Below are 13947 nucleotides of genomic sequence, written 5' to 3'. Positions count from 1 at the left end.
AGGAACTAAAAATATCTCTGAAACATCCCCAGTGTGCCTGGCTTGGTGCCTAGCACCTTGCATATTTTTTTCATTCCATCTCTATCCCAACCCTCTGAAGTGGATATTTTTATTCTAATCTTCCAGATGAAGAAATGGATGCTCAAATGGGTTAAGCAACTTGCATTGCTACAGAGCTAAGAGGAAACTACCAAGACTCAGAGAGATCATAATGGAAATAAAAATGGTTCTACGGAAGGAAGGAAAAAATGTTATTTGAGATATTTCATAAGAGTGATGCTACTGCTCTTATGTGGGCACGAGATAAGGCCTTAAAATCTAGCCATCCGCTGAGGTGCTCATTCACTCTGTGGCTTCAGTAAAGCAATGCAACTTCCTGTGCCTGTGTTTGGCACTCTGCAAGCACACATAAGTGACCTTGGATTAGCAATCTGCAACACCTAGGTGTCTAGGAATGAATGGAGGGCACATGAGTTGGAGTGAGGCAGGGGTTCCTTTTCATCTCCCTAAAGTGATATGTGCCCCTTCATGCCCTCCTCACCTAGGTATGACTTCATTGAGATTCGGGATGGGGACAGCGAGTCTGCAGACCTCCTGGGGAAGCACTGTGGGAACATCGCTCCGCCCACCATCATCTCCTCGGGCTCCGTGCTCTACATCAAGTTCACATCCGACTACGCCCGGCAGGGTGCGGGCTTCTCCCTGCGCTATGAGATCTTCAAGACAGGTCAGTGCGGTCATGGGTGGGAAGCCAGGAACTGGGCATCTAAGAGAAGATGGGGCACTGCCATCTGCTTCTGGCCATGGGGCACAGTGTACAGGAACTGCGTAATAGTTATATGCTCTCAGACAAGTTGATGGAGGGGAGGTGGGTTCAAGGTGAACCTGGAGACAGCCCAAGATGAAAAACCAGTTAAACTTTTCACTCAACTTGAGAAGGCGAGTTGCAGGGTTAGTGCTGGGTGCTGCCTGACAGGCCAACAAGCATTGTTTGTGGCACCAAAAGAGGGGGGGCACCAATGAAACAGAAAGCCACTTTTGGAAAGAATCTGATTTTTGTGTTTTTAAAAATCACAGTAATCTTCATGGGAAAAAGCAAAACGTGGTTGACCTTCCTCCTAATTACTTCACGGTTTAATGTTGCCTTAATTTGGAATTACATGGGGCAGGAGAACATAATATTTTTATTGTTGAGAGTCCCTAAAGATCTCACTGTGACCTGCCCCCTCCCAGTGGGGTCATACAGAGGCTGTTAAATTCAGATATGGTTCCTAGAAGTTCCCCTTGCTCATCCATTTTACCACTTCTACCCATTGAGCCCCCACTTCCTAAATGCCAATGAAGCTGACCCCCTGAAAAACAATAAAAAAAAGGGGTGGGGGGGAAGGAGGCGTAAAATGCTGCACGTCAAGGTGACAGCTTGCTTTCCATTAGGTCCCCTTAGATTACTGAGAGTAGGGGCCAGTGCTTATTTCCATAACTGGGTAGAGCCAGCTGTCAGCCACAAGGCGCTGGTTCAGCATCTCCACCGAAGCACTGCAAGCAGCGTGCCCTCCCGTCTGATATGTGAGCTCATTATCTTGAGGCCAAGTGAAACTTATCGTCCAATTCTCCCCTCTCCCTTGGCCGCTCCACCATCTAAGAGGCTGCCCACCCCATCTAACGAGTGCTCCCCTCACCAGCCTAGGTTTCGCAACTTGTGGATGGAGCCTGGTGAAAGGGGAGGCCTTGTCATCGAGAGGCCCAAGTCCGGCGCCTGTCGAGTTCAGTGTGAGGGGAGCTATTCATATATATTTTCTTTTTCACTAAACAGTTCTTGAAAGGAAATGGTAGCTGCTGAAAGCACTTTTTATATCCACTCTGTCTAAATATTTGTTGGATTTGTCTGCCTGAGAACAAGAACATAGAGTCCAATGAAGGGGTGAGGCCAAGGGAACTGTGTCAGGCCAGAGTGGGAGCCCAGACTCTCCCAGGACACAAGTCCCAGGAAGGTCCCTCTGCCATGGGTCCTCATGCCCCTGACTCTGTGAGGTCACAGGGACTGACAGTCTGTGTCCAGTGGCTCGGGGCTGGTGGGAGGCTCCCAAATAGCTTGCTCCGCAGTCCCTTGAGTCCGTACAAGATTCAGATCACTGATGAAAAGCTCATTGTTCCCTGTCTGGGAGCAGTAGGGGGAGAGAGGAGAAGAAGAATAAAAGAGTGTTGCCCTCTTCTAGTGAAGGGGACAGGTGTGTCAACCCTAGCTCCTAACAGAGGCACAGTAGATGTTGAATGAATATATGCAAACAGATATGTAAATCGGAAGAACAACTGTAACTTGGGGCAGAGTGAGTGAGCCCTCAGTGAGGTGCGACTAACATGCTACGGTCATAACAATGAGGGCTCCCTCGGGGGGCTTGGCAAGCAGAGAATCTGGGAAGTCTGTTAGATAGGAAGGTCCCCAGTGCGAAAGCTGTCGCTCGGCTCCACTGTGCTGCAAGCAAGGTCTTCCAGGGAGCTGGCGACGGGAAGTGAGAGCGAGACGAGCAGGACCGTGCAGGCTCACCTCTGTTCCTGCCTCCTGACTTGGTGCTTCGCAAGAATGCTGCCACATTCTTCAGAAAGCCACAGAAAAAGGGAATTTTAACGCTGTCCCTCATGCAGATTTGAAGGGACGGCGTTAAAAGATAAAACACACAAGAGGGTATATTATAACTGGGCCTTGCGGCTCTGAGGACAGGTGGAAGTAGGATTTCGAGTGAGGCAGCGAGTCCACGCACTTCCGAGACACAATAGTGCCGGCCAAGAGAGGGGGCTTGAGCGTGGAGAAATGGGGAGCCCCATTTAAGGACTGACACTGTCTGTACCGGGAAGAAGGAAATTACTGCAGTGGGGGGTGTCCTGCTGACAACAGCCATACTTCTGGGGAATGGAAGAGGGAAGGTGAGAGCCCAGTGGTTTTCTCAGGGCCACTTACCTGCCATCATACCCACTGCAAAGAGCAGCTCTCGGCATGTGCAGGGGTGCACAATTCAGCATTGTTCCAGGTGCTGTGCCCTGACCCACTGTTGGAGTCTTGAGAGAAAATACACCGTTTACATCACCTGCCGAACATGAAAGAAATGCACGGACGTTCTAAAGAAATCCAAACAAACACAGCTATGTTTGCTGATCAGATTCATAGAGAAAGAAGGAGGAACCATAAACACAGATACGCAAATAACCATACAGAGGGCTCTGGAAGCCTTCGACGGCACACTGCCTTGGCAAGACTGCTGCAAAATTAAACCCACAGACATACACCCACAGCTTGGGTACAGACAGGGGCCATGTGGCTGGAGTGGGAGGTTCATGTCTGCCCTGAATGAAGTGGTTTATAAAAGAGTCTATATATTACCAGACTATCCACATATAAAAGGGTAAACCAAAACAACTCGTAAACTTAAAGGCTCTCCAGTCACCAAATCATGAGCAGAACAGAGAAAGGAATTTTAAAGTAACTTAAAATATAGCATCGGAGACTGAATCCCTGGAAAATGTGGTTTGTTTGTTTGTTTGTTTTCTGATGCTCCTTGGACCAAAGTTCAAGATCAAGTTTTCTTTCCTGGTGCTCAGTGACATTCTGGGAACTGCAATCTCTGGGGTCGTTCACAGACAGAGAAAGCCTGGAGTGCCCGCTCCCCCCACTCCCGGAACTGAAGAGCTGTATTCACCTCTGGTCAGGCCAAGCTCAGCTTTGGATAAATCCACCATGTTGTAAAAAGCTTTATGCGTACAGATTCTTCTTCCGCTTTCAGGGCTGCTGTAAAATTTACAGTGGAAAAGCACGGCGTGGACATTTTTCATACCCGAGCCCTTTGGTATGAAATCATTCACTGCAGCTGAAATCCCCCAGCTTCTGTGGACAATCTCAGCACTGAGTGAACTTGAGTATTTGTTGACTGAGCTATTTTTTTAATTTTTTTTTTTTAATCTTTAGCTCTGTAACACATTACAGAAAAGGATCTTGGATTAGGTAGATAGCTGCAAAACTCAACTTTTGTCTCAAGGAGAGTCACCCTTTTCCGAGATCCCTTCTCCACATTTGCATTCAGCTGCCTGCTTTCTGACACTTTGACCACAGTAAATAATGAGATGGTGCAATTACAAACACGATTATAATGGGAAAGTTTGAGTTTTCTGCATAAAAAGGGTAAAACTCTTTGCCTACCTCATTCCAAATAAGCCAGGTCAGAGACAGGTACACACTCTGTTTTTCTTTTCTTTTTCTTTCCGTAAGGATGTCAGATTACAAAATTCTGCCCAGTCAAGTGCAGGGCCTCAGAACCTGGAAACGGTGGGCACTTTAGGTCACATCTCCAGGCTGCTCTCAGTGTTACTCAGTGTCCTTTGTGGAAGCCTCTGGCCCCCATGGATGATTCCACCGTGAATTCCCCACTCCCAGGGGGGTGGGGATTCCCCTTGCCTTGGAGGGGAAAGACAATGGAGCCAACTCCCGGAGGGAAAGTCAGGGTTCCTCTTCTAGCTCTGGAAGCAAGTTGTGAATAGAGACTAAATTTCCTCTGGCTGAGTGACCCGCGGGAAGAAGGGTGCACAGCAGTCACAAACGCTAACCTTTTCAAAGTTCCCTTAGGCCCCAGGACCTGCCTGCTGGCTTGGCTTGGCCAAACTGCCTTATCCCAGGCCATTGGCTGGATGGTAAAGGAGCTGGGGACTCTTTGGTTGACACACAGGGGGAGGCCATCCACCTCCTCCCTCTGGCCCTGGCCCCCCATGGGGCTGCCCTGCCCCCAGTGACTGAATGCAGAGCTGCTGAGATGTGGCACTTAGCCTCCAACAAGTCCTGAAAAGGTTAAAGGTTAGCCCCTCCCCCCAGGTGCCCAGGGTCCCCACCTCGCCAAAGCCCAGGGCTGGGTAGTAGAGGTATTGGAATTTCCTGCCTCATGATAAAGTTGCAACCCCCCTCCCCGACTCATTTGCATGACACCTTTTTAAGTCAGACATTTGCAGCTTTCCAGAAAGCCCTGGTCAATACCGAGTCTCACGGAGGGGCCCCTGCAGGAGCTGCGGGTAAAGACAGTGCTGCGGGCCAGGATCAGCAGTTATACTTCAGCGGGCTCCCCAGAGGACACTTCCTGCCAGTAAACACCTGGTTTATGGAGGGGTTTTGTGTTTTTTTCTTCATGCTTAGAGTGCCTATTTATCCTCTTCATAAATCCTGGTCCTTTTTTTAATTTTAAAATCGGAACGTCGTGAAATCCAGTCTAATTGGCCTGCAGGACGCGCCCTGCATTAACTTGTAACCACTGCGCGCTCTGCACCTCATGCGCCGGTGGTCAGGCGGCAGTGTCCCGGGACAGCAGTGACCCCGACAGCCCTGGGCCTCTCCTGGCAAACGGTGGCTGGGTTAAATAAAGTACAGGAGGGCTTTCAGTGTGACTCCACCCAGAGGCATTGGGAGAGAGGGAGGCTGTAACCCTCTCGCGGCTCCCGCCCTCCAAGCCTCCCCAGGATGCGGGTGTGTGCCACATTTAGTAAGGACGCCGCCTGAGTCCCAAGAAGGCAGACACAAGCGCTTAGGCGGGAAGCAAGGCCATCCCCACAGAAAGGAACCAGAAGCCTTCCAAATGTCGGTGCGCGGCCGCATTTTTCCAGACTTGCTGCTGGAGCGGCCTTTCACATCCCCAACGCCCCGCTGTGATCCACCGGCTACAAACGTCAATTGTTAATTGTCTGGCCACTACAGAGCAGCTCGTTTTAATATAGTCATGACATGAATGAGACCCGAGCTCCCCTTTGCCCCTCCCCTGAGGCACCTTGGATCTTGGAGGGAGAAGGGGGCACTTAGTTGGCTCTGGTACAATAGGGGCTGTGTTGAGGTCAGCAATAAATAAGGGGTAACATTGTTTGCCCTGCTGGCAATCAGCAAGCCTTCCTTAAGGATTGAAATAACTTACATTTCTGGAGCAAGCAGCTGAGTAATTGAGAAAGAAGACTCTGTTCCTCTTTGCAAGAGAAGCTCTCTCTCTCTTCTCTCTTTTCTCTCTCTCTCTCTCTCTCTGACACACACACACACACACACACACACACACACTTCTTTCTCCCCCCCTCAATTCCTCAATTACTATTCTTACCCTTATATGTAGAGCAAGCCATCTCGCCTCCTTAATTTCTCTCTTAAAGAAGGTCTGGCTTAAGGGCTTGAAACGTGAATGTGAAGAGTATGTTGCTTCAAGGGCCACTCCAATGGAAACAAAAACCTCATGAGTAGGGGGATTGGGGCCCAAACATTTAAATAACACATGCAACAGAGGCAGCTAAGAAAGGCATCTTCCTGTACTTTCTTAACGCTACGGTTCTCTTTTACATACAGGCTCCGAAGATTGTTCAAAAAACTTCACAAGCCCCAACGGGACCATTGAATCCCCGGGGTTCCCCGAGAAGTACCCACACAACTTGGACTGCACCTTCACCATCCTGGCCAAACCCAAGATGGAGATCGTCCTGCAATTTCTGACCTTTGACCTGGAGCACGACCCCTTGCAGGTGGGAGAGGGAGACTGCAAATACGATTGGCTGGACATCTGGGACGGCATTCCGCAGGGTGAGTGGTGTCCCTGTCACAATGCACTTCTCAGTAGCCCCCCCCCCCCCCCCCCCGTGCCTGTTAATTGCTTTAGTAACAATAAAAAATGAGAACCGAGACTTCAAAGCTCCTTAGGGTTTGTCTGTGACCCATGATAGCTTTCTTTACTTATCGGTCACCAAGGATGATGTCAGAGACAATGCAGAAAGGCAGTTTCCCTTCTTGGAGATAATGGTTTGGAGGATAGGAGGAGACTGAGTTGGTCCTTGGATGAAAATGAGAAAAACCATAGGTGATGTTCTTTTCTGCTCCACATTGCCAAGATTTCCATAGAAAATGACTCAATGGCCACCCTCTGTGCCCACATAGGACTCTAGAGCTGGAATGATGAGTTTTAACCCCTGACTCTGCTATTAGCACGTCTGCAACCTTGGGCAAGTTGCTAACCTGTCTGTCGAATCTGTATAAATAAGCTGCTGTCATTGTCATTATTATCACTATAATTTCATTATTATGAATATAGTTGTAGATGCCAAAAAGCTACATCACCCAAAGCCAAGAAGAACCAGGAACCTGTACTTCTGAGGAGGAGACCAGCATAAGTCTTGAGTGTAGTCAGTATCGGTGAGGAAACCAGCCTTTCGCTTTGGTAGTCAGTGTTTTGCCCTGAAACGGAGACTTGACAGCTAAGCAGTTTCATTTCCTGAGAAAAATACAAGATTTAGTCATAAAACTCAGGTTTGAATCGCAGCTCTGTTATTTCCTTGCTGTGTATGAACAACAAAAAGTCATGTGACCTCTCCGAACCTCCATCTATTCTTCTGTAGAGCAGTCTTGATAGTGATACCTTTCCAGCCCATCTCCCAGGGCTGAGAGTACAGAGTAAGGCAGGTCAGTGAAAGTGCTCTTTACTCTGCAAAAAATATTAAACATTGTTCTTAAAACATATGTTTGGTGGTTCTTTTATGCCAAGGCATGCAAAGGGATGCTCTATTGAATGACTTGCACTCGTTCAAAGGGAGAATGTATTGAAAATGGAGTTTGCCATTTCCATATCTGTTGACCTCTGTTTGTTCTGCATATCCAGTTGGTCCCCTGATTGGCAAGTACTGTGGGACCAAAACACCCTCTGAACTGCGTTCGTCGACGGGGATCCTCTCTCTGACCTTTCACACAGACATGGCAGTGGCCAAGGATGGCTTCTCTGCACGCTACCATCTGGTCCACCAAGAACCACTAGAGAGTGAGTTGGCTGGCTGGGAACCTCTGACCTGTCCTTTCATCAGAGGAGTGAGAGTGTGCTGACCTCTCCAAGACAAGGGGCCTGGCGGGAATTCTACAGAATTTGCAATGGCATCAGTTCAGAGAATGGGAGCTGTATCCTCTTGTTAGACAAAGATGAATGAAAATAGAACAAATATTGATTTGGGTGCTCATTTCTTTAAAGAAAAAAAAAAGTATGCATACCAAGAATTAGTTATTCCCAGGGTACGTTATGGGACCATCTGAAGCCTCAGTTTTCTCATCTATGAATAGAAGGGAGGTTAGTTGGGATATCTATATAGAGTTCCCCTCTCTGCTTACATGTTTTTAAAAAGTCTCAGGCCCTTTTTCTCCCTCTCCAAGTCTCAATGGCCATTGTCAGAAAACAGCAATTGTATATCTCTCTCTATAAATGTTTTGACATTAAACATCCTTGCCCTCGGTAGAGTTTCCCTCACTAGACTGGTACACTGGTTGGACTTCCACTTCACACTTCCAATAAACACAGCTTTCTGAGCTTCTGCTACATGTCAGGCACTATGCACAGCTCTGACCCCAGTTAACCTAGAACTTGCTGTCTAGGTCATCAGTCTCTTCCCCTGAGCTCCATCTTCATATCAGCTCCTCTTGAATATGTGCTTCAACTGTGCTTCTATTTCCACTTAGAAACCCAAATGATAACTTTAAAGACTAAAGGGCTGCTTTGAGGATGGTTAGAACTGGGGAAGTTCTACCATGGTTGTAGATAGCATGCCACATGCTTACCTGTAGACATGGCAGCCTGGCCTGCTGGAAAGTTGATGAGTTTTATTCTGGGGTTTTTTCCTTCCTTTTTTTTAAAAAAAAAATTTTTATTTATTCAAAGGGCTCATGAATATTGAGTGACAAGAAAGTAATATTGCAAATTTTGCACCAAGTGCTTGCAAATGGCAAGGGCAGTCACAAAGCTAAATAGGCTTGATACCTGAAAAGGTTGCCAGTCCTTATCAGACACATGCACACACAAATATTGACCAGTGTCCACAGTATCCATGGGAAGGACAGCAATTAAACTGATGGCACAAGATCAGAGTATGGGACTTCTGGGTCTGTTTGCCCATACAGGTGATTTGGAGGAATGTAGAGTGACATGCATATGTTTATAGAGAGGTCTCCCAAAGACAGGTATTTATTGCTTTGTAATGTCTGTCTTCTGTGCTACAACTCATGAGACACTGGAGTAAAAGAAAGAAGGAAGCAAAAAGTGCCTTCTGGGTGTTTATTAATAAAGCAGGCTTCCCACGATGTATCAGCCCACCCAAATTGCCACAGTCTATCACACATGTACCTGTATTTTAATAATGGTGCATCTGGCATCTGTAGCCTGCAGCACTAACAGTTCTTGTGCTTTAGATTGTATTTTTAATTTGTATGATGATTCTTACTTACCCACAGCCTGATTTCTTTTAGGTCCAATTTAGTTTCTTTCAGACCCAGAGGGGTTGTCAAGCTCTATGACTTGGTATAGTTGTTTTTAACATGTGAGTGTATAATTAGGTCTTTGTGATGAGAGAGTGCCTGTAAAGACTTGTCCCTAGAAGGGAGGAGTGTTTTGAGAATCCCAAGGGTATGAAGTTGAGATACCTAACTGCACTTGACCATCTCTACTCCCCAGATTTTCAGTGCAATGTCCCTCTGGGAATGGAGTCTGGCAGGATTGCTAATGAACAGATCAGTGCCTCATCTACCTACTCTGATGGGAGGTGGAGACCTCAGCAGAGCCGGCTCCACGGTGATGACAATGGCTGGACACCCAACTTGGATTCCAACAAGGAGTATCTCCAGGTACCAACTCAGACATCAGAGGGTGTGCAGGGCATGTGTATATTGGTGGGCAAAAGACACATAGAAAATAAACACAGCATACTTGAGAATACCATTCATTCACCTGTCTGCACAGATACATGTGCCAGGCACTGTGCTGAGTGCTGGGATAAAATGATGAGTAACATGGGCACTGCCCCGCCCTTGTGAAGATAACCAGGCCTTGGAGAAATTATTTGGCCAAGATGCTGTTTGCCCTATCACTATAGACATCCCAGGAACAGTCTATGAACAGTTCTAGATATTCCTCGTTCTTGGCACAGGGAAGCATCAGAAATGTGACAAGGTAAGGGGTGGCGGGCGTCTTCCTAAGGGCAGGCTTGTTAAGTTGCTAGCTGAGCATGGCAGCTTCCCATGATCTTTGCTATCTGGAGGGAGCCCTGCCAGGCAGGTTTTGCACATAGCTATCAGAAGAGCACATGGGGAAATGTCACTACCAGGAATGAAACTCCGGTTGCCCAGATGCTCTGCAGCATTTTTTCAGACTACTGTTTGCTTTCCTTCTAAATAAGACTTGGAGTCATGTTGAGTAATCCTCCCTTGCATGACAGACTGGTCCAATTCTCATCCCCAGGGAAGAGCAAGCTGCTAGTTCCGTGCTAGAGCAATGACTTGTGACACACAGCAGCCAGCCATGTGACCCGTTGACAAGCCTGTCTTATCTCTGATGCGACATGGTGACCTCTGCTCTGAGAAGGACATTGCAGAGCACACAGTGGGAAAGGGAGAAAGACCACTTAGAAACTTTCAGGGAGGTTCTCACAGCACGACCCTAAGGCCATTTGTCACTGTCTCTCCCAAAATCCTTTTCATCCTGCAAAGCTTCCAGAAAGTTCTCCCTTGTAATGGGCATTCCATTGATTATACCCTTAGTTTTGGTGCTTAATCACATACTTCCTCTTACTGCTATCCACCTGTTTATCATGCACAGATACAGCACTGGGTACTTCTTTTGAATGCTTAATAGTGCTGAGCACATATTAAGTAGCCAATAAATGCTTGCTGAATCAAATTTTACCAGTGTGTAGGGGCTAAATGTTGGTCATATGGAGGTTATCATTAAGAAACACTGTGGCCGGCAAAGGAATGACATCCAGCAATTTCCAAATGGGTTTGGTGTTGTGGAAGGGGAGGTGTCTCCAAATGTTGGCCATCTTCCTCATCAAACAAAGGTCAAGACTTGGTGCATAAGCCTAATTGTTTGGGCAGACTCTGCATGCCCTTTGACCTCTTACTGACCTGAGCCACTAAATACACAATGGAGCGAGGGACCAAGGGGAGGGGAGACAGACCTGAGCTGAGACTTTTGCAGCTAGGGCATCCTAAGTGAATTGGATTGAACTGGACTGGAATTGAGTGGAGTGGATTGGATTGGATTTAGCAATTGTTCCTTTGAAACAGAACCTGCTTTCACTATCCAAGGCTAGCTGCTGTTTAGTAAGATGGGGTCATACTTCTAGACATTCAGTGATTCCTTTAAGATAAACTTAATACTGTCCATTCAGATTTGCAAAAAAAAAAAAAAGAGAGGAAAAAAAAAGAATCATTACAGTTTCAAAGGTGTCCCATTTAGTGTCAAATAAGTTGAGTTTAACTGTCCAGTGGAATTGCAAATTGGTCCTTAATCACTGATACATCTGAGTGAATCACAGACATAGGTTGTGAGCTGAGTGTTACAATTGTGTCCTTTGAAGAGAAAGCAAGATGCTCCCTGGCGTTGGGAGCCACAGCCCCCTTACTTCTCCGCCTCTCTTCCTCAGGTGGACCTACGCTTCCTAACCATGCTCACAGCCATTGCAACACAGGGTGCGATTTCCCGGGAAACCCAGAATGGCTATTATGTCAAATCCTACAAGCTGGAAGTCAGCACTAATGGTGAAGACTGGATGGTGTACCGGCATGGCAAAAACCACAAGGTAAACCCATCTCCCCACCTCAAAGGCATGCGGGGACGGTGCGGGACAGGCGGGATGAGAGGAGCTTGCAGTCGACCCCACACAGGGAAGGAAGCCTTGTTCAGTGACGCTCAAATAACTGATGGAGGCATGGGAGACGCTGGCCCGGAAAATGTTCTTCCTTATGCTAAAGTGATTGGAAAATACCATTTCTCCGACAGCCTGGCTGCTGTTGCATCTTGCAGAGCAGAGAGAGAGCTTGCAGAGTGCTCTCTGACTGCAAATGAAGGAGAAAATGTGTTCTCAGTCCGAGTCTCCCCACACAGGATTCATTGAGCATTTATGGCCTGAGTCCCTTCCCCGTGCTGGATTAACAATCACAAAACCACATGAAACGGCAGTTTAGGAGTTACTGAGGTCTGGAAATGAAAGGGCACAAATTCTGAAAGGGAATCACAATGTCCCGAAGAAGAAAGAGGACAATAAATAGTGAGGAGAAATTCCTTTTGTCAGGGATGGCATCTGAACAGGCAGTCATGCTTGGGAGCAAAGCATTGAAATCTCTCTGCTGGTGCCATCAATGTTGGTGGCTCCCGGAGGTTGTGACCGGATGGGTGATGTGGGGCTTTTGTTGTACATATGGACAAAAGACTGGCACTCAGATTTCTTAAGACACATGGCATTCTGGCGTGAACAAGCCTGTGGCTGGCACTGGCGATGTGGTTGTGCGCTCGTGTCTGGGGCTTATTATAAATGGTCGGTGGTCTCACCTGGGCAGGGGGAGAGCTCTGGTCATCATTATCATTGTCTGGCTCTTAGGTCTGGAAGGAAAGTGTTCAGCATGTCTCCTCTTTTGTGCTATAGTTCCACCAGGCCCCTGGTCTGTTGGGTTGTGAATGACCAAAATGGTATGCATGTGGCCAGACCTAGAGAGGCCAAAGATCTTTTCCAAACAGTCTCCTCAGGTCTTCACTGGTCCAAGGCTTGCTCTTGCCAGTACAAATGGAAACCTTGGACCCAGAATATCCTGAGCTATAGTGTTGGTGGCACTGTTTCACTTGGGAAACATGAATCTTTAAAGGAGTGGATTTTTTAACATTAAAATTGCCATAGTAACATGGCACCATTCATCTGAAAATCGTGGCTTCTCAATATTACTAGGCATCGATGCAATACACACATACACAGGAATTCCCCATTTCACAGATAAAGAAAGCGGGTGAAAGACTTCCTCGCCCTGACCCATGAAGCCAGGTCTAGTTTCTCACTGACTTCGTTTGTTTCAGAAAGAGTGGTCAAATATCACTTGGAAATGGCAGGCCTGGGTGGGCACTGGGGGCTGGGAGCACTGTGGACTGAGTCTTTGTCCCACCTCACTCATTTTCATGACGTCTTTTTCCACCCACCCTTTTTAGTAAGAACTGGTGGAATGCAGAAGCTTAGCCAGGTAGGCAAGGGCCAGCAGCTGGGTAGCGGTGGGTCCTGGGGGAGGAGAGGAGGTTCACCTGACCGCCGCCCTGTCCGGGCTCAATGACTAAGCAGGGCTGGCCAGAAGGATACTGTAGCATAAGCTGATTTTAAAAGCACACAGATGGACCAGGATGCTATTTAAAACACCATTTGTAGGAAATCTGCTTTTGGAAATACCTTAGCACTGCACATTTTGACAGAATGCTGTCCTCCCTGGCTTTATCCCTGGTGTTTGTTCTGCAGAGAGGATATTCCTGAGAATTGAATGTTGCTTTCTGGGCTCCTTTAGAATCATTCTTCTCAACATTTTCATATTGGATACATCATTCTCTCTCTCTCTCTCTCTCTCTCTCTCTCTCCTGTCTCCTCTTCCTACCCTTGGCTAAATTTTTTTCCCCAGTAGCCAAAGGGTAATTTCATTTTTGTTTTGTTTCATTGTTTTTTTAGTGAATCGATCCTGCCCACATAAAGGCACCGGGGCAGAGGAGTAGTCCTGTCTCTCCCCATTGGAAACTCATCCTCTTGGTACCTATAAGGACGTGGGAGATGCAAAGCTTGCCAATTAGGCATTGCTCCCATGCTCCCTCGCCCCATGCGGTGTGGCAGGCGACAGAGGAGACCCTGCTCGGTCCTCCCTCCCCTCCAAGGGTGATCTCCGCTGCCCCTTCATTAGCAGATCTACCTCCCAGACATCTGTATTTAATGTGCAGATTCCATACCGTTCATGAGCCTCCACGTGGCTCTCTGGGCTGTTCGGGTTGAAATAGTTGAGTGAACCATGCCAAATAGATTTGTCAAGTCTGCTGCAGTTTGATTTGATGCCATGAAGAGGAGGCAGGGTAAGGAGGGAACTTGGGGGCAGTGGAGGGAGAGGCTTCGTCTGTGCTGGGC

At 47.5% G+C, this 13947-nt stretch overlaps 1 protein-coding gene across 4 annotated transcripts in view; it reads left to right on the top strand.

Moving 5' to 3' along the window:
• Positions 1–13947, top strand: part of NRP2 (neuropilin 2) — a 113022-nt gene that overhangs the window by 33695 nt on the left and 65380 nt on the right. For all 4 annotated transcript variants that reach the window (XM_081142238.1, XM_081142237.1, XM_081142240.1 and 1 more), the window contains exons 3-7: positions 546–727; positions 6353–6583; positions 7653–7808; positions 9483–9652; positions 11452–11607. In XM_081142238.1, the coding sequence (XP_080998364.1) occupies positions 546–727; positions 6353–6583; positions 7653–7808; positions 9483–9652; positions 11452–11607 (895 nt within the window). The remainder of the gene's footprint in view (positions 1–545; positions 728–6352; positions 6584–7652; positions 7809–9482; positions 9653–11451; positions 11608–13947) is intronic.

Source organism: Miniopterus schreibersii (assembly GCF_964146895.1).
Source record: "Miniopterus schreibersii genome assembly, chromosome: 7".
Taxonomy (NCBI): domain Eukaryota; kingdom Metazoa; phylum Chordata; class Mammalia; order Chiroptera; family Miniopteridae; genus Miniopterus; species Miniopterus schreibersii.
The sequence above is the reverse complement of the archived record's forward strand: the minus strand, read 5'-3'. Positions and strand labels throughout refer to the sequence as shown.